The sequence below is a fragment of the Centropristis striata genome, chromosome 23 (genome assembly GCF_030273125.1).
Source record: "Centropristis striata isolate RG_2023a ecotype Rhode Island chromosome 23, C.striata_1.0, whole genome shotgun sequence".
Taxonomy (NCBI): Eukaryota; Metazoa; Chordata; class Actinopteri; order Perciformes; family Serranidae; genus Centropristis; species Centropristis striata.
The window spans coordinates 6,503,628-6,524,793 of NC_081539.1; the positions used below are offsets into that span (position 1 = coordinate 6,503,628).

A 21,166-nucleotide genomic window follows, 5' to 3' on the forward strand; every position below is an offset into this window, starting at 1 on the left:
AACAGAAAATTATGTTCTCCCAGAAAAATAAATATAATGAAAAACATTAAATAATTCAAATAAAATAAATAAATAAATAAAATGCTTTAAAATATATCTTAAATATAATTAAATATTATACGATTTCATATATATATATATATATATATATATCATATTTAAATATATTTTAAAATGTATTTTATTGTATTTATGTATTTATTTTTTTAATTTAATTTTATTAATTTAATATTTTTCATTATATTTATTTTTCTGGGAGAACATAATTTTCTGTTGAAATGTTTCATAATTAAAAATATGTTTTTTGTTACACATTTTTATAAGTGAAATAAGGGATATATTAATTACACTTAAAATTATTATATTATATTATAAAAGTAAAAATGTATCCAAAAGGCGAACAAAAGTTTGGAGGCTCCGGACCGACGCGTCCTCCTTTGAGGGGAGGAGGGAGACAGTGGGAGGCGCAAAACTGCATCATCCGAAAATCGAAAGCAAACTTGATGAGGAAATAAAAAAACACTAGCGAGCCGTGTTGTCCTCCGCTGCACCTGTACATTTCTGACTTCATTTAAAAACTTGAACTTGTGCATTTTATCTGTCCTCAACTTGAAACGTGTTGAGTCATGTCAAAGACTTCAGCCCTGAAGATCAGCAGAGCGAGTTCAGGGAAGGTAAGTGTCTCTTGTTTGTGCAGAGGTACAGTAGGCTACATGCGATAGCTACATGCTAAATACACTCTTAAATATCAGGTTATTTAATGCAGAAAGTTTCTGACTTGCTGGGCACAAACACGAAAAGCAGAGTCTGTTTTAGTCGGTGGAGCAGCGGAAAGTCCCTCCTGAGAGGAAATCGAAAGTAAATCCCAAAAGCTTCTGTAACATGAGTCAGCAGCTTAAATCTGATCATGTGGCTGAAAATATAATGATCTTTTAATTCTGTTTTCCTTTTTTTAATAGGTGGATGTCTTCCGCCAGGCCCTGTATCATGAGGTTTGTTGAGACACACATTTTTATAGTTTTTTTAAAATTATAAATAATATTTATTCAAAATAAGCAGCTGCTACATTCACATTTTTGTGTATTTTTTATGTTTTCGGGAGAGAGACGGACAGAGAGAGACAGAGACGGGGAGACGGACGGACAGAGAGAGACAGAGACGGGGAGACGGACGGACGGACAGAGAGAGACAGACAGAGAGAGACGGAGAGATAGATGGAGAGACAGACAGACAGAAAGAGAGAGATACAGAGAAACAGAGAGAGACAGACAGAGAGAGAGAGACAGAGACAGACAGAGACGGAGAGATAGATGGAGAGACAGACAGACAGAAAGAGGCAGATAAAGAGATGGAGAGACAGACAGACAGACAGACAGAGAAAGACAGACAGAGAAACAGAAAGACAGACAGACAGACAGAGAGAGACAGACAGAAAGAGAGAGATACAGAGAAACAGAGAGAGACAGACAGAGAGACAGAGACAGACAGAGACGGAGAGATAGATGGAGAGACAGACAGACAGAAAGAGAGAGATAAAGAGATGGAGAGACAGACAGAGAAAGAGAGATACAGAGATGGAGAGACAGACAGACAGAGAAAGAGAGACAGAGAAACAGACAGACAGAGAAAGAGAGACAGACAGACAGAGATAGATAGAGAGACGGAAAGAGACAGACAGACAGACGGAGAGAGAGACAGACAGAAAGAGAGAGAGAGATATATATAGAGACATAGAGACATATAGAGAGAGAGACAGACAAAGGGAGACACAGAGAGAGACAGACAGGTTTGTTGAGCCACAACATTCAACATATTTGTGTATTTTTACTGTTTCCAGGCAGAGAAGCTGTTCTCCAGCTTCGTCCCTCAGAAGATTCTGCAGCTGGACGCTCTGCTGAAGGTCAGCAAGTTCAACATTCAACACATGAACACAATAAACGTTCAGCTGCAGATTCTCTTCATCATTTCTGTGTGTTTTTAATTTATTTGCAGGATGACGCTCTCAGCATCACAGACATGTCGTCGCTGCAGGCTCCCCTGGAGATCCCCATCCCAGAGCCTCCTCCTGCAGAGGACGAGGTCAGACCTTTCACCTTTCACACTTGTGAGGAGGAGAAAGGAGTCTAGGGAATTACTTATTAAATATTCTTGAGTCCAAATTCTTTAGCAAAAAGCCAAACATTTCAGAAATGACTCCATGCCAAATATTTCCTCTATATGTGAATGTGCAAACAAAAAAAGTGTAAACTAATGTAAGCAAAATAATCCGAACTATCCCTTTAAATACTCTTCATGAGTTCGTTTGGCTGCAGTTTTACTTGTTTAACCTTCCAAAGAGGGCGTGACCCAGCCTGTTGCATGCCGGTGAAGGGTGTAAGAGTTATAATAAAAATGGGAATTCATCCAAAAAGCAAAACCTGTCCGGTAGCTGCATTGTTACTCAGCCTTGTCTTTAATATTCCATTTTGATGTATGCTTAGGTGGTGCACATTCTGAAGTGCACTTGTTTGCTGGTTTATTAGGCTTAAAAAAATAAAAAAAAGGCTAAATTACCACAAACATACAAAAAACAACTACAGGATTTCAAATCGACCACAGAGATGCTAAATGACTGAAATTGGACACAAAAACAACCACAAAGAGACACAAAACATACAAAAGACACAAAAACAACCACATAAAAAAGGAAAATGACTTAAAATAGATTTTAAAAAACTACAAGGAGACACAAAAGGACCACAAAGAGATGCAAACTTACTAAAAACATTTGCAGAACAATCACAGAGATGCAAAATGACAGCAAGGAGACAAAAAGTAACAAAAAAAGGACTAAAAATGGATGCAAAAGAAATTCATCATGATGCACGGCAACCACAAAATAGTGATCGAGATGCAAACAACTAGAAAATAAACATAAAACAACCGTAAAGAGACACAAAACAAATGCAAAAGACACAAAAATGACCACATAAAAAAATGTAATGGCTTAAAAATAGATGCAAAATAATGTCGATTTTTAACGGTGTTCAACTGATCTGACAGGAAATGGAGACGGATGAGAATGAAGATGATGAGAAGAAGAAGAAGAAAGGTAAAGTGTTTTCTTATCTCGTGTATCTGCACACATTAAAGTGTCTATGACAGGTAAATAATGCCTACAGGTGACAGGTAAATAATGCCTCCCGTCTCTGTTTCAGCTCCAAAGTGTGGCTTCATCAAGGGGAACGAGAAGATCGTGATGCTTCTGGAGCGAGTGAAGCCGGAGATCGTTGCCTTCAGAGAGACCATCATCACTGTAAGACGATCACTCTGAACAGGGTTCACACAGATACAAATCAAGGACGTTTCAAGCACTTTGAAGGAACATAAACCAGTCAAAAAATGAGAAAAAAATGTAAAATCTGTGCAGAAATCTTGCAGAAAAGGTACTTAAAGCAAACATTTCCAGCCTCTGGAAGCCTTCATCATCACATTTAAAGTGTTACTATGAATGCAATTGCAAATAATGTTTATAGAATGAATTAATTATTTAAAAAATAATGTAAAAATTAATTTATTATAATTATTATTCATTCATTATTTATTATACCCACAGCAATTAATTTACATTTTTGCTTATTTTACCAGCTGGTCGGAAAAAACTTTGTATGTTCTCATCTGGAATATTTAACTGATTTCCAGATTAGATGATGAGTGAACACAAGAAATCTGTTCAAAGGATCAAATTAATAAAATTATCAGTTTTCCCGGAAGAATACTTAGATGAGAAAATGTCTAAATATTCATATTATAGACGTTTTTAGTGCTAATGGCAACTCATTGAGTTATTTATTTTCAGATTTTGGGTTAGAGTCAACTCTGCAAATGAAAAAATATAATAACAGGATTGCTTTACTTTAAATACCAAGATCTTTTGTGTGGAAAAGACACCAGATTCTGTTCAAAATCAAGTGTTTTTTTCAAGGATTATATTCAAATTCAAGCATGTTCCTAACCTTGAAAACAAGACTTTGTATGAGCACTAGAGCACCTTATATACAACCAAGGTTGACCAAAGTGCTTTACATAAATGAACAACAACAAAAAATCCAATCCAATACAAGATACATAGTTGAATAACAATAAACTCACAAATAAAAATAAAAGACAATTTAATCTAATAATATATGAGATGAGATGTACAATACAACACACAGAAACAACTTTCTTCTCACGCAGGTTCGAAAGCCTGGGAGAAAAAATGAGTCTTAAGAGAAGATTTAAAACATTAAATTCAACATTAAATTTGAGTTTAACACTCTTTCTTTTTTTCAGGTCACCTGCTGGATTCAGCACCTCATCCCAAAAATAGAAGATGGAAATGACTTCGGGGTCGCCATCCAGGTACGTTTCCTTTACTGCCTCGTCTTCGTGCACAGCAGAACAGTTTGAGTATTAATTGTGAGGTTTTAATTCTTTTTTTCACCACAGGAGAAAATCCTGGAGAGAATCGCTGCAGTGAAGACCAAAGTGGAAACTTATCAGACCAACATCAACAAGTAGGCTACATGTAAATGTGTGATTAGTTTAGTTCTGCAGCTATTTTGGCAGAAAAAAACAATTAACAGCACTTTAATTAGAAATGCAGGATTTTTAGACTGACAAAAGTCAGTTTTCATGATGATGAATTTGTCCAAAGGCTCTAAATGATTATAAACAAAGTGAAATTGGGGATCTAATGAGTTTTTGTCTTTTGCTTTCTTTTTACACAATTTTTGCAGACTACCCTTTTAATAATAAAAATAATCAAATGAATCAGTAACTTTTTAAATAATTTATTCAATATTTTAGGGTAATTTTTCAGATAAAACATATTTTTAAATGTTAAATTAGAGATCCAGATATTTTTATTATAATTTATCTTCTTTTTTTTAAAATAATTCTTTGTATAATACTTATCCTATTAGTATTCCAGCTGAAATTTTCAGTTGATTGACAGAAAATGAATCAGTTACTTTAATTATTAATAAATCATTTTAGTCATCTTTTAAACAAACGTTTTTAAAAACGCAAAAAATTTGATGCTTCTGTCATATTTGATCGTTGACTTGATATTATTGAGTTTCACCTGCTAAAGACCAAGACATCAGACTATTTAGGTCTGGCAAAATATGTATTATAAAATATAAATAATGACATTTTTCACTATTTTTTTTTACATTTTAAAGATGAGATGATTTGCTAAAATGTGAAAATAATTTGATTATTCTACAATTAAATGAATCCTAATTGCAGCCCAAATTTGTATATAAATTCAAATGTCTCATAATTTCTTATTTAATTAAAAAAAATTAAAACTTGTCAATGTTACTTTTAACTTTTCTGGCTAAAATGCCACTACTTTCATTATTGCTTATTAGGGCTGCAGCGAATAATTATTGTCATAATAAATTAACCATTTTTTTAAATGAAAAAACTTTTTAAATCAGAAATTCTGAATTTTTATGCTTATTTAAGACAGAGTTACATTTTCTGTAATTTATAATATAATTTGTTTGTTTTCAGGTACTTTCTTGAGAGGGGAGATGCTGTTGCAAAAGCCTCCAAAGAGACTCATGTGGTGAGTGTGATGTCCTCTCTCTGGTGAATTCTACGTTTCTATTTATTTATTTTTTCCAACAAATATTGTGTCCTATATTTCTCTTCCTCTCAAGAATACCATGCATGTCTATGTACGTTTAAAATGATCCACGTGCAGCGTTACAGATATATGTAGAGGCTGAAGATCTGCTGTTATGCTCAATGTTACCTCCAGTTTAAAATAAAACCTGTCTCCTCTTCCAGATGGATTACCGCTCGATGGTCCATGAGAAGGACCAGGCCATGTTCTCCGAGATCAGAGTGATCGTTCTCGACATCCGCGGCTTCTACGTAAGTCGGAGAAGACTTTTACCATCACACTAGCTGCACGATTATGGCCAAAATGATTATTTTGATCAATATTGTAGTCACAATTACGAATCGTGTTAGGGAAAACATCTGTACTTTTATTGCATTACTTTTAAACAAACAATAGGAACAGTTTTTAGTGTTGTAAACAAACAGAGATCGCTAAGTGAACACCTCCTGCAGCAGCAGCACATACACACTCTGCTGCTACAGAGCTAACTGTTAGCCTGTTAGCAATTTGCAGGCTAAACGCTAAGGGGTTAACTTCCGGCTCCGCGGCTCGTTGAGAAGAGTAAGAGGGAGTCTCCAATAACACCAAAAAAAATCGCTGGATTTGTCGCCAGTCGCTTTTTTGAAAAGTACTCGCTAAGTGGGTCTGAAAAGTCGCTAAATATAGCAACAAAGTCGCTAAATTGGTAACACTGCTTTTACAAATGGCGCGTGTTGTTGTTGTTGTGTAGAGTACTACGTCACATCCTGCTTAGCGTTCTATCCAATCAGCAACCAGGCTTTTTTCAGGGGAGAGTAACGGCCCTGCCCCCTGGTGGTTGGTGGACTACTGGTGTAGAAAGTGCTTGATTAGATATCTGTCACACTGTTAAAATAATCACCCAAGTCATTTTTTGTCAAAATTGTTTTTTTTGTGCGTAAATCATCTCCTCATGACGCTGGCTACCTATGGTAAAATCACCTACACCCTCAGTTGATCAGATCATGTGATTTTACCCCTTTAAGATAATGGCCTATGTCAAGTGTGTGACTTAAGCGGATTTATTATGCCTAAGTCAAAATAAAATGTGACTCAGGCAATTTTTTTAACATACCTTTGTGACTAAAGCAAGATATAGTAACATTTATTTTGAAGCTGTCTACATAAGAGTGACATGAGCGTGTCATAAACATGACATGGGATGTGTCATGAACATTAATGACACTTTGAAGTTACATTAATGCTCATGATACTTGTCATGTCATCTTTCTGACAGGCTTGTGTGACTCTTATGTAGACACCTTCAAAATATTAATAAATATAAAAATATTTAAACTGTTTGTCTGTGTTTCTACTTCAGGCCGAGCTCTACGACATCGTCAGCAAGAACCTGGAGAAGGTGACCAACCCTAAAGGAGAGGAGAAACCGTCCATGTACTGAAGAGTCGACAATCCACTGCATGTTTTCAACATAAATCAACTCAATGCTCAATAATGCTGCATATGCATTCCTTCAAATTTCCTACTTATTCTCAAAAAACAACTGGATCAAAGTTTGATCACTTCTGCTGTTATGTGACACTTTGGATTTGCACCAAGACTTGCACTAAATTTAAACTTGTACAACTGAGATTTAACAAAAAGGAATAAAGAAAAGTTGTTTTTTTCAAACTGTGCCATTTATTTTATTTTATTTTATTTTTAACCCCAATAACTCCATTACTAACCATTTCAATCAATATTTAGTGCAGTAGTTTACCTCGCAAAGTCATGTTTCAATGACGATAATTCACCCTTTTTTTTTCATAAAAAATTCACTTAAAAACTTTTTTTAATGTACATTAGAAAGACCTACATATAAAATACAATGGTTTATATGACACTGATTTTTTAACATTTTTGATTTTTTTCTTGTGAAAGAATACTTTTAACTTTCTTTTTTTTTTCTATTTTTAAATTTTTAAATGGGGCAACAGAGGGTTAAAAGTGTATTTGTCTTTTGTTTGAAGAACTTTTAATTTATGTTTTAAAACAAATATTCAATCAGGTATATCTGATATACATATTTTTCTTCCTCAAAATCGAGATGAAAGACCAATAAAAACATAAAAAAAAACTTGGATATTTCAGAAAAACATACTGTTTACAATCTGAGACACGTTCTTCCCCCTGGTGGATGATCCGTACACTGCAGGCAGTAGAAATTCTTTGAATAGGATTAATTATCACTAATGCAGATTTTTCTGCACAGAAATATTTGCTTATTTAGGTAAAGTAACAGTAAGAAAAACATTTATAATATTTGCTTATATTTCAACATCTTTTTTACTGGATTGCAGCAATTTATAATTCATATTTTGCAGCTTATTTGATGTAAAACATGTTGAAAATGCATGCAGCAAATTAAATACTGCAGGTAATTAAAGCATCTGTAAATTCCTCAACCATCCATCATTTTATTGGATTTTATAATGCATTATTCCTACCAAAATTCAAAATAGTTTTGATAATTGAATGGGATGGATTTAAGATTGAAATGTCCGCTTTATTTTATATGATTAGAGAAGAAATTGATTAATTTGGATGCATTTGCAAATGCAGTCTGCTGTATAATGAAAATTAGTTGGATGTTTTAATGTCTTACATGAGTTATTTTCTTTTATTTTCACTAAAAATATTGCTTCAGCTATCATAATAGGCAACACGGACCATTTTAGAAGAGAGTCTGAGTGCAAAGTTTGTTTTCGTGTATTTTTAGATTGCAAACATTAATATAAAATCAACTCTCCGCAGTAATGTTACATGCACAAACTTTTAACTTATTCTCAAAATAAGATCTTTTTTAATCACTCATGAAATGTAAGTTCTACAACTATCAAACAAAGGACAAAAAATAAGGAAAATATTGTTTATTCAAACTGATTCTCATTTATTGGTAAAAAAGAAAGAAAAAGAAACTGTATTCGTCACGTTTTGCGGTACACATCTTATTGTAATTGTAGTTTTCAAAACAAGAAATTAAATTTGGAATCTTATTACAAAAATATTTTCCCCCCTTAAAACCGAGAGGGAAGACCACCACCAACAACATAATAAACTGAGGAATAAATCCACAACACAAAACTGTCACAGCCTTCAGTGATTCTCTTCTCAAACTTCAGGACCTTCTCCTCCAGGTATGAGCTGCAAAAATCAAAATATTTGGACTTTAAAAAGGTCATGTGGAGGTTTAAGATTCACCTGTAATGGCACCAAACATGCAGGAAATTATTTCCATACCATGGTGATGTTGTTGCCGTTGAGGAGGATCTGGTCCAGCTTGGTTATCCTCCGTCCCTCTGGTGTGATTTCACTGAAACAAACATAAATATTATTGAGTTAATCCTGCAAACAGACGCCTTAGTAATGGCTTAATGGAAAAAAATAACAGGCGTACTTACAATTCTGTCACGTCCTCCAGGACCATATCTAAAACTCTGAGTTAAGGCTTAAAACTGGCACAATATTCTTTAGAGAAAACAGTAAATTCATGCAGTTTGTTGTTTTTTTAAAGCCACGTTGTAATAAATCTAGAAAGGATACTGACGAAGTCGTCGAAGCCCAGCAGAGTGCCGACGATTTCTTTGTCGGTTTTCATGACAATGTGAATTCTGGAGCCGATACATTTATCCACCAGCTCTAAAACATTAGAAACAAAGTGGAATAAGAGTTGCAGGCATGCTCTTTTGTTTTGTTTTTGCACAATTTTTGCAGACTATCTTTAAATAATAGGTAATATTAAAAATTTAGAGTTGTTTTTAATTCAAGCAAAATGCTTTTTAAATACTGTAAATTTAGATGTTACAATAATTATACAATTATACAATTATAAGATTATTAAAATATTAACCAATTCATTTTTCTTTGGTGGTTTAATTTCTAACAAAACATTAGATTTTATAAACTCTTCGTGTGTTTTCAGTGTAAAAATTTTAATTTGTAATTTTAAAAAATACAACATATCCTTCTGGATTTTAGAGAAGTATAAATGTAAAGTAGCATAAACAACAAAAAAAAGAAGAGAGTAAAGTACAAGTACCTCAGATTTTTACCTCAAAGTACAGTACTAAATTAAAAAAACAAGACGGTTAAACTGTATTAAAGACAACTAAAATAAAAAATAAGACGCTCAAACTGAATTAAAAACAGCTAAATTAAAAACAATAACGACTATCAAACTGTTTCAAAGACAGCTAAAATAAAAAATAAGCCGGTTAATTGTATTAAAAACACATAAAATACAAAATAAGACGCTCAAACTGTATTAAAAACAGCTACATTAAAAAAAAAAAAAAAGACTATAAAACTGTATTAAAGACAACTAAATTATACATTATTCTGTCAAACTGTTTTAAAGGCACCTAATTTAATAAATAAGACGCTCAAACGGTATTAAAAACAGCTAAAACAACAAATAACGTCTGACATGCGTTTGTATCTGGGAGCATGATGCTAACAGTAACCTGCTAACGAAACATCACTAATATCTAAACTCCGGCCTCTAACCACGACCACACCACTCTGACTTTAAATATTAATACATAATTAATGTGTACTAATCTATAATATTGTTATAATCGACATTAATATGAATTTACGAACCAAGTGGGAGCAACTGAGAAGGGTTTGTTGCTGGAGTCGCCGCCATGTTTATTCAATGAGCCGCAGACAGGAGCAATCGACAGAAGAGCGGCAGTATTCAGGCTGAAGAAATTGATCCCGAATCATCGAATCATCGAACTACTACCCGCCAAAGATCAGTTTGTCGCATACATAGACTGTATAAAGGTCGCATATAGTTTTTAAAATGGTAAATGTATAAAAACCTACGGAATATATTTAAATCAAATCGAATTAAATCAAACAGTATTAAAGACAGCTAAATTAAAAAAAACAAGACGGTTAAATTGTATTAAAAACAATATACAAATTAAGACGCTCAAACTGTATTAAAAACAGCTAATTAAAAAAAAAAGACGGTTAAACTGGATTAAAAACAGCTAAAATAAAAACAACGATTATCAAACTATTAAAGACAGCTAAATTTTAAAAAAAATAACGACTATCAAACTGTATTAAAAGCTGCTAAAATAAAAAAAAAAACAACGACAATCAGACTGTATTAAAGGCTGCTAAATTAAAAAATAATAAATACAAAATAAGACGTTTGAACTGTATTAAAGACAGCTAAATTAAAAATAAGACGGTTAAATTGTATTAAAAAAACACATAAAATAAAGATAACGACTACCTGTACCCCCCAAAGATCAGTTGGTCGCTTATAGTTTTTAAAATGATGAATGTATAAAAATGTACGGAATATATTTAAACGTAAATGTAAATCAAATCAAATTAAATTATGATATGCTATTCAATATATTTCCACACGATGGCGCTAGTTTATATACAGTCTATGGTTAAACGCATGACGTAATTTATTTGACTCTAACAAAGATGATAGAGTTAAGATCAAGAAAGTTCCCCACCAAAGGTTATACTGTCTTAACGCAACTTTTTACTTGACTTTTTTTTTTAAACTTTATGTATATCACAGCTACAATTAAAAGTAAATAAAATTAATTTGTGGTTATTATTATTATTATTATTATCATTATTACTTTTTATTTTTTATGAAACGATTTATTTCAAATGCCCTGACTTTTATCTCTGGTGAAAGCAGTTTTGTCTGTATGTAAAAAAAAAAACCCACCCACATGTTAAAAATAAAACACTGATTGGGGACTAGTACTTTTAAAGAGCTGGTATCTAGACATTTTCCATGGTTTTCTTGATGATGACTTTGGTTATTATCAAGAAAACCATGGAAAATGTCTAGATATCAGCTCTTAAATTAAACTCTTATGAGTTTTTTTGGTCACCATTGTATTTGTCAAAATAAAAAAATACCATTAGTTGTACCAGGCATTAAAATGAAGAAGAAACTGAAGAAAACAATGGTATAATAATTGTTTCCATGACTGTATATACTTGTATAACCCGTTATGACAGTTTCGACGAAGCCGGAAGTGCTTTGCGGTGCATCCTCTCGCTCCGCCGCTCCTCTTGGCTCTGTGGGACGAAGCGGAAGAGAAACTCGTCTCTGGTTGTGTTGTTGCTGCTGTCCGCCTGTCTGCCTGTCCGCCTGTCTATCTGCTGCTGCTGCAGGGGGACGAAGAAGACAAATCAGCTCTACTGGCTGAGTTTACCTCCAGCCCCCGAGTTAAAACAACCCAGAACTACCCGGGGGGGATGGAGTCTCACGGCAGGGACGACCCGAAGGGCCCGGTGCTGCACATCGTGGTGGTTGGATTTCACCACAAAAAGGGCTGTCAGGTAGGTGAACCCCTGCTGTCTTTGCTAACGCTGCTAACTGCTAATTCCTTCATAATAAAGGCACATTTCACCTGTATTCCTGCCTGAATTATGCAGCTCCACTGTCTTTTTCTCTGACTCTCTCTCTCTCACACACACACAAACTGCAGCGTGGCTGTTTATGATAATTATTATTCACATGATGCATTGAAGCGAGGTTGTAGCTCTCATCAGCTGTTTGCTCTGGGCTCACAGGGTTATGTAACATGTGCTCTGCTGCCAACTTGGACATCTTTCCAGTTCAGTGTATTCAGCAGCAGCAGGCACTGTGTGGTTTTTTATTGCAGGCTGCAGCTTGCTTTCCTGGAGACACTATTTATGTTGAAACCACTGAAGCCCAGGAGATTTTGGTTTAAATTTGTCATCTTCCTATGCATTCATTTCTGTCTCTGTTTAGCAGTCAGATTATTCATTCTATTTTAATTAACAAAGTATAAAGCTGCCAGGAACCCAAAATACAAACAAAAGACACAGGTGTCTATGGAAATGTACCATTTTTTTTTACTATTTATACACACAAAAACAGCAGAAAAAAATAAAAAATAATAATACTACAAAACAGTCAATTTGAATGTAAATTTAAAAACAGTAATAGTTTTCATTGTAGAAAGACGATTCACATTTTAAAAATGGTCTAGAAACATAAATGTCACACTGTGAAAGCTCCTATGATGCACTTTCAACTGGCTTTCTCAGGTTGTCTACATATCATATATAAATAAAGTTATTACTGTAAATATTTTAAATAAATAGATGTACTCCAGAGGGTTAAATATCTTTTATCAATCTGTCTTTCTCATGGAGCACTGGCTTTAGGAGGTGATGTGGGGATATTATGTGTATTGTGGACTCAGAGGAGACTGTTGGATGCTCCCATGGTGGATAAAACATGATGGATTGATACCTAGGGGGCTTTTTTAGACTCTTTGACTCTTTAATAGACTGCATGTTCCCCACAGAGGACAAATATAAATTGCAACGACCCAGGAGGATCATCTTAACTTTAATCTATATATATCTTTTAAATTAATTTTATTATTATTAAAATGATTGTCTTTTTAATTAATTGGATTTATTTTGTAAATTATAAGTTGTCTTCTTATTAATATTTATATATATATTTTAACATTTCTCTTTAATTTTATTTCACAAATGTAGAACTATTTATTGATAATAATAATAATAATATATCATTTTTCTTTTTAATTGTATTTAATTTTACAAATTCTATAATTATATAGTTATGTTTTCTTATTAATTATGTATTTTTATATTTAGCTTTAATTACATTTTTTGTATTTTTTAAATAATATATATTATAATTATTACTATATACTATATTACTGTTATTATTATGTTGTCTAATTATTATTATTATTATCATTAATAATAAATTATTACTTTAATTAATTAATTATTAATTTAATTATTACTTTAATTAAATTAAATAAAAAAGTATTAAATGTAATTTTTATTCATTTAAATTGTTTTGGATCTCCAGAGACTGTAAAATGTAGAGATAGAATAAAATACTTTTTTAAAATACTAAATAAAACATTTTGATATCTTAGTTTGAGAAATAATGAAAATGTAATTTTTTTCATTCAAGAAAAGAAGCCAAAGTAGCCTAAAAAGCAGCCTAAAACTGTCCCTTGTCATTTTAGTCATAAATTAAATTAGAACAACCCATATTTTTCTTTCTTAGTCAGCACCAAAGCCTGTTATGAAGGCTAGAAACCTGAGGCGATACCTGCAGCGCTTTTATATCCAAACAACAATCACATCTAAGGTGACTGTTTTCTGCACAAAGCCTCACTTTAGTCTCCTTTTTATACCAGAAACTCCCCCGGAGACAAAGCTCACTGTTATTATTGTCCCCCGTAAACCTGTTTAACATTTAATTCAGGCGGTGCAGTCACTTTCATGTTGGCTCGTTGCCTCCTGCAGCGTATGCGAGGCCCTCTAAAGCATCTTCTAATTATCGCTTTTCTTCGTCAGAAGTCATTAAATTTACAGGCCGAGCTGGCAGACACCAACACGTTCCTCCTCCTCCTTGTTGTTGTCGCTGCTCTCCATCTGTCCTCTCTTTCTGTGGCCCGTTAAAACTCGACTCAGCGGGCTCGGAAGCAGCTGCTGCATGAGGGCGAGAGATAAAACAGACATTTTTTGTGTCGATGTCGAGGCAGAGAGAGCAGACTCTTTGTTTCAGGTGCTGCTGTTTCTCTGGTGGTGCAGGAGGTTATCTGATCAGGGTCAGCAGAGGCTCCTGCTGGGTATCAGATGCAGCTCTTGGCTCTTTAAAGCGTCTGTCTCCGTCTTTTATTCACCTGCCACACTTCTGTTTCTCCTGCAGGAAGCTCATATAGTGGTGGAACAAGTATTCAGATCATTTCCTGCAGTAAAAACACTAAAAACACTGAAAATACTCCACTACAAGTAAAAGTCCTGCATTAAAAACTTACTTAATAATCAAGTGGCTTAAGACCAGATTTGAGAAGAATGGGGACATTTTTGACAAAAGCACCACATTTTTTCCACATGCTCTTCATCACAATAGGTTTAAATTTTTGATGGCAGCCATATAAAATCTATGAGAACCAATATAACTTCTGAGCCACTTAGAAGGTCAATCTTGGTGTCAAAATCTACATTTTCTGGGTCAAGGAATCATTTAAAGCTATTGTGAATATCACTAGATGATCATTTGATCAAAAAGATATGTTCGTTTTGTTATTTTATATTCATATACGTCCAATCGCTTAGGAACTGATTTGGAAATTACGTAAATACATGACCAAAATGAACATATCAATTTGATCAAATAATCATCTAGTGATATTCTCACTAGCTTTAAATGATTCTTTGACCCAGAAAATGTAGATTTTGACACCAAGATTGACCTTCTAAGTGGCTCGGAAGATATATTGGTTCTCATAGATTTTATATGGTTGCTATCTCCAATCCGTAATCTTGAAATCAGTATCGCCGTCGATCTCGAAAATCCCATATTTGTTGGCCTCTCACAACCAGGACTTAAAGCATTCATTGTGCACTTAAATGTTCTAATTTTTATCTATTTTTAAAATTATTTATATATTATTCATTAATTTAATTCTTTTTTTAAACCTTTTTTAAATTTTATTTTATTTATACACGTATTATAATTATTACATTTATGTATTTATTTATTATTTTAAATCATATTTTCTATATATTTGTTTGAGAAAGGAAGCACATTACAGGATGCATTTAAATACAATGTCTTGAATCCTTTTTTCCTTATTTTTTTTTAACATTTTACAATTACATTTATTTATGGCTGTGTTTTACAGATTAAAAAATATAATATATATATGTTATTTTAATTTTAAAACATGCATGAATTTGATTCAAATATTAACCAAAATAATCATGATCATGATTTTTCTCATAATCGAGCAGCCCTAGTGCAGATTAAAGGTTTTCATAACGGTCCAATATTTCCTGCTGTAAAAGTTTATTATATTTACCTATTTAAATGGAAATATATGTAGTTATATTGTTGTACTGAAGTAGATTAACTAAGTAAATATCCTTCCACCGCTGGACGTGTTTTTATTGAGAGCATCACTTCTCCAGAGTGTCACCCCACCCTCAGGGAGTGTATTCTTTAAGTGTGAATCATTGTGGTGTTTGGGTGTGTGTGTGTGTGTGTGTGTGTGTGTGTGTGTGGTTCAGGACCAGCAGGTTTCAGGTTAATCTTGTAGGAGGCTCCTTAATTGTCGCCGCTGGCACCAGGCTTTGTGGGAGAACTACTTTTAGGAACTATTTTTTCATCCATGCTCACGCTGTAGTTCTAGTGTTTGACTGATTATCTCTAAAACTACTGGATGGATTGATGTGAAATTCTGCATAAATATTCGTGGTACCCAGAAGATAAATCCTGCAGACTTTCATTATCCTCAGATTTTTCTTTTCCTTCCCTTTTTAGTGCCACAATGTGCTTTAAACTTTGGCTGCAGACTAGCTTCTGTGCTGCTGCTCTGCAAAGAGAAAAGAAACAGATTTAATTTGGCAACTCTTTTGTATTATTATTATTATTATTTATTAAAGTAGGACGTGTTGCAATATATGTATAATATAAAGTACACAGAAGATACTCAATGTTTAAAGGTACATGTCACCCAGTTTTATAATACACAAAACCATGTGAAATACAAACTGTTCGCCCCCCAAAAAATGAAAAAAATTCTAAATAAATGACAAAAAGATTGAATAAATAATAAAATTAGAATTTAAAATAATTAAAATAGTTAAAAAATAATTTCATATAAATAATAATTCATGTTTTAAAAAATAGTTAAAAGAAAACATAAATAAATAATAATAATAATTAAAAATTAAAAATAGTTTGAAAAATGAAATAAATAATAATACTATTTTTTTTAATTAAAACTGTTAAAAAATTGAAATAAATAATAATAATGATAATAATAATAATAATAATAATAATAATAATAAAGAGTGTGTTGCACATTGGACAGGATGCACCTCTTGTTTGCTCTTTGATACTAGATAAATCAAGTTAATCATGTTTAAAACAAAGGAGAGAATAGGATCCCAAGTTTGTTTTTTTGAAATATCAGGGCAGCCTCATAATACTTGATTTTCTCTTGAAGTATATGAAGTATATGTATTTCTTGAAATATAGGAAGGACATCTAGTCTTTTAGCCAAGAATAAGGAGGTGGGAGCTTCTTATAAGAGACATTTTTACAGCAACAAGTCTCTGTAAGTGAATTTAACCGATGCTTTGTCTCTGTCCTGGCCCTCAGGTGGAGTTCTCCTACCCGCCGCTGTTACCAGACGAAGGTCACGACAGTAACCTGCTGCCGGAGGAGTGGAAGTACCTCCCTTTCCTGGCTCTGCCCGACGGGGCACACAACTACCAGGAAGGTACGACAACACCACTCTGTAGGGTTTAAGATTTAAGGGACAGGGTTTGTTTGGCACAGTGACGTTTGTGTATAAAGGTGGAATTAATGAATTGATTTAATCTCCTGTAGTTATGTGCATTTGTGGCCAAAAGAGTGTTTCCATCAGCACCAGACTCCCTTTAGTAAACATCTTATTTGACTGCAGCAGTCTGACCTGCTCAGTCCTGGTTCTGGTTCTTTCGTGCCTCATTTTCCCTCCAGCAGCAAAAGGTTGGAGCTTAAAGAGATTCTGGAGAATTTAAATTGTTTTGTCTGGTTTTGTTGGAATCTGACCCAACGGCTCAGTGATGGGCATTAAAAATAATGATTTATAAAAATAGCCAGCAGTCTCACAGATGGTTTTGTTTTATATTGGTCAAATCGAGGCATCCGTATTAATAATGTGTGTTTAATAACCAATTAAAAGTTCCTTAAAATACACAGCAATGTTCTCAAAAACATGAGCCACACCTAAATTAATAGAAAAATAATCAAAAGATAAATAAAATAAAATAAACAATACATAATATAAAATGTATGAATTTGGATCTACACATATTTTAAATAAGTAGAAAAATGTATAGTGTATAAACAAAAATCAAATAATAGATAAATAATAAAAATATAAAGTTCATGAATATATACAAACATATAGATATATTTTTAAAAAACAAATAAATAATCAAAAAAATGTTAACTTCCACAAACTATTTTTTCAAATAAAAAATGAAATAAATTAGACCAAATATATTTTATTTTATTTATATATGTTTTTTCTACAATATCTTCTACATTATAAATATTTTTTGAAATAATAGAATATATAGTTTTCAGCAGATTGTGGAAGTTACAACAGTTTTTGTTATATTTATTATTAACTTATTTCAAAAAATCTTAACACACACTGAAAACTACTTGACATACAGTACAGGCCAAAAGTTTGGACACACCTTCTCATTCAATGCGTTTTTCTTTATTTTCATGACTATTTACATTGTAGATTCTCACTGAAGGCATCAAAACTATGAATAAACACATATGGAATTATGTACTTGACAAAAAAAAGTGTGAAATAACTGAAAACATGTCTTGTATTTTAGATTCCTCAAAGTAACCACCCTTTGCTTACTAGAATATAAGACATGTTTTCAGTTATTTCACACTTTTTTGTTAAGTACATAATGTGTTCATTAATAGTTTTGATGAATCTACAATGTAAATAGTCATGAAAATAAAGGAAACACATTGAATGAGAAGGTGTGTCCAAACTTTTGGCCTGTACTGTATATTCATAATTTGTGTAAGTATTTAACATATTCCAGTGAGTGATTTAGCTTTAATGGGTGAATGCAGCACAATAATCTCATAATTTATCTCATCAGAAGCCAGATTAGATGAATCTCTCAGCCCTTTACTGACAAAGAGCAGATGAAAGTGAGGTTTTAGTGAGGCAGGTGTTTCTTCTGAGAGCAGACAGGCTGCAGCTCTCTGCAGGGACAGCTGACTCAGTGAGTGCTGTGGCAGCTGTCATGTGACAGTCCTGTGCTTCGTCTCCGTCCCGCCGAGCAAACAGGAGGAACTGAGTCAAAGTTCAACCAAAACTACACCCATTAAAAACACTGTTATTGTTCTGATGCTGCAGGACGGACGGGACAGTTTCTTCTTCCGTCTCGGCTCAGTGATCTAAAAATCTTTGCTGTTTAACCAACTTCAGCCCTTCAGGAAAAGCCTCTAAATGTCTAAAGATCTCTCTGTCCCTGCCGTGCAGTTCTTAATCCTGCATGTCTTTGGTTCTCTGCTGCTCCGGCAGACTGTCAGCTGATTAAAATAACAGCAGTGATGTGAGCGGCTGCCTCTGCACTGCGGCTCGTAAAAACAGCAGCCACGCTGATATAACAGGGTGTTGGTTAAAGAGGGTCAGAATCAGCTTGTTGTATCGTCGATCTCGCTTGTTTTAGATTCATCTTTTTGACCTCTTTCCACTTCCTGCATCTCTCAGTTAAATAAGCTATAGTGCATGTCTGTTTTTGAGCATTTTTGTCTCACACCTTGCATCTTTTTGCTCTTTTTTTTACCTGCTTGGAGAACATGGAGGAGCTTTTTGTAGCTGCAAAATGTTTATACAAATTGCACGACAAATATCTCACAAATAAGTAAATTGTAGTCTTGTAAACAGTGACCCCTGCAAGATTCCCAGTCTTTGTAAAATCATAAAGTTCTTGTCATTTCTTGTGTCCCTATGATTGTTCTGCACCTATTGGAGTAGTTGTGCATCCTGTTTTGGTGATTTTGTATTTATTTCACGTAGTTTCACTTCTTTTTGTGGTGGTTTTGAACCTCTTAATTGTAGTTTTGCAGCTCTTGATGATTGTTTGCTACTTTTAATCTCTTTTGTTAGTTTTGCAACAATTTTTAGGCATCATGCATGCTTCTTGGCTGGTTTTGCATCTATTCTAGTCCTCTTTTTGTGGTGGTTTTGCACCTATTTTAAGTCGTATTGCATCTATTCTTGTCACTTTGTCTATGTGATTATATTGCTTCTATTTTTAGTAGTTTTGCATATATTGTAGTAGTTTTGCATCCTTTTTTGGTTGGTTTTCACTCATTGAACTATTCTAAATGTTTTTGCTTCTTTCTGTGGTCTCTGATCGTTTTGCATCTATTGTAGTAGTTGTGCATCATTTCGTGGTGATTTTGCATGCATTTTATGTCATTTTACTTCTTTTTGTGGTGGTTTTGAACCTCTTTATTATAGTTTTGCAGCTCTTTATGATTGTTTGCTGTTTTTCATCACTTTGCGGTAGTTTTTCACAAGAGTTTTTAAGCATCATGCATGCTGCTTTGCATCAATTCTAGTCATCTTTTTGTGGTGGTTTTATACCTATTTTAAGTCGTTTTGCATCTTTTCTTGTCACTCTGTGTGTCGTGATTATTTTGCATCTTTTTAACAGTTGCAAAAAGTATTTTTGTGTACTGTAGGCACATGTTGAGATCAGTATTTCCACTGTGCAGTAATATTTTAAAATCTGTAAAGGTTACAGGTAAAGTAAGCATGTTTCAGCCTTCAGTAGGTTTTTTTTGTTGGCTTGAGACCTTTTTACTACGAATTAATATTTTTTTTGACAAATTTTTAGTTTATGGTCATGACCAAGTGAACTCACAAGTTATTTTTCATTATGAAGTAATTCACAAGATAAAAAAGGAAAGATTTTGTATTTTTCTGACCTTTTTAATAACCATGCAACTCCTCAGACATTTTAGGAACCTCTCATCCAGAAATAAGAATTAATAGAAGCACATTTCCCTTCTTGTGCAGCTTTATAAGCAGCTTCAGAAAGCTTCAGAATCACCTCCGGTTCTAGAAATGTGAACGTAAAGCAGAGAGGTTGTTTTTGGCGTCCTGCAGCTGCATGCTCTGTCCAGCTGCCCCCGCGGCCCGGCCCGGCCTGGACCCCGGCCTCCCCGCCAGCCTTAATCTGTGACGTCCACGGTCTAACCTTTGAGGCTCTGCTGGAGGAGATCTTTATAAACCACATTACTAAATCCTCTCCTGAGGCGGAACGAAGCCTGATAGTCGTGGCATTTCACTTCAGTCTTTCAGTCTCGTCTCTCACGGAGCGGTTTGTCCTCTTTAATAACGGGGCTTCAGGCCGTCTGAGTGTGGGCGGCATACCTCACATTTTTACTTTGTTTCAAGTAAAAGTTTCTAAATGTAAAAAAAGGGTGGATTTTCTTGAATTTTAAACATAATTTAACTGAAACAAAACAAAAGTTAAATAAATAAAATAATTATGAACAAAAAAGAACTTACTAACTTCCACAATCTGCTGAAAACCAAAAAATCCCAAAAAGATACAAATACAAAAATAACATATTATTATTTTTCATAATAATAATCATAATAATAATGATTGTTATTGCTACTTCTGCTCTGCTCCTTACTGGAATTTCTTGCATTTTAACTGAAAAAAATAATTTAACTGGAAAATCTGCATTAAAAATATATATAATAATAATAATAATAATAATAATATAAAAAATAAAAATAAATATAAAAAATTATGAATGAAAAGCATGTAGTAAATTCCACAATCTGCTGAAAACTATATATTAAATGTATGTCATTAATTTTATAATGTATGAAAAAAAAATAAAAAAAAAGA

At 33.4% G+C, this 21,166-nt stretch overlaps 3 protein-coding genes across 3 annotated transcripts in view; 2 read left to right on the top strand and 1 right to left on the bottom strand.

The window, feature by feature from the left end:
- Window positions 1–470: 470 nt before the first annotated feature.
- psme2 (proteasome activator subunit 2) lies at window positions 471–7,309 on the top strand. The gene is made up of 11 exons (XM_059326691.1): window positions 471–674; window positions 960–992; window positions 1,838–1,900; window positions 1,993–2,079; window positions 3,043–3,091; window positions 3,198–3,295; window positions 4,315–4,383; window positions 4,471–4,538; window positions 5,545–5,599; window positions 5,824–5,910; window positions 6,999–7,309. The coding sequence occupies exons 1-11, from the start codon at window positions 627–629 to the stop codon at window positions 7,077–7,079; spliced, it is 738 nt and encodes a 245-aa protein (XP_059182674.1). The 5' UTR covers window positions 471–626; the 3' UTR covers window positions 7,080–7,309.
- Window positions 7,310–8,532: 1,223 nt separating this feature from the next.
- Window positions 8,533–10,485, bottom strand: lsm5 (LSM5 homolog, U6 small nuclear RNA and mRNA degradation associated). Its single transcript, XM_059326694.1, has 5 exons — window positions 10,280–10,485; window positions 9,221–9,316; window positions 9,079–9,106; window positions 8,918–8,990; window positions 8,533–8,821 (listed from the first exon to the last, which is right to left on the bottom strand). The coding sequence occupies exons 1-5, from the start codon at window positions 10,323–10,325 to the stop codon at window positions 8,789–8,791; spliced, it is 276 nt and encodes a 91-aa protein (XP_059182677.1). The 5' UTR covers window positions 10,326–10,485; the 3' UTR covers window positions 8,533–8,788.
- A 1,248-nt stretch (window positions 10,486–11,733) lies between these two features.
- The window catches only part of avl9 (AVL9 homolog (S. cerevisiase)), a 33,288-nt gene continuing 23,855 nt past the window's right edge, over window positions 11,734–21,166 (top strand). Inside the window, exons 1-2 of the mRNA XM_059326683.1 lie at window positions 11,734–12,010; window positions 16,863–16,983. Coding sequence (XP_059182666.1) covers window positions 11,927–12,010; window positions 16,863–16,983 — 205 coding nt within the window. The 5' untranslated portion in view covers window positions 11,734–11,926. The remainder of the gene's footprint in view (window positions 12,011–16,862; window positions 16,984–21,166) is intronic.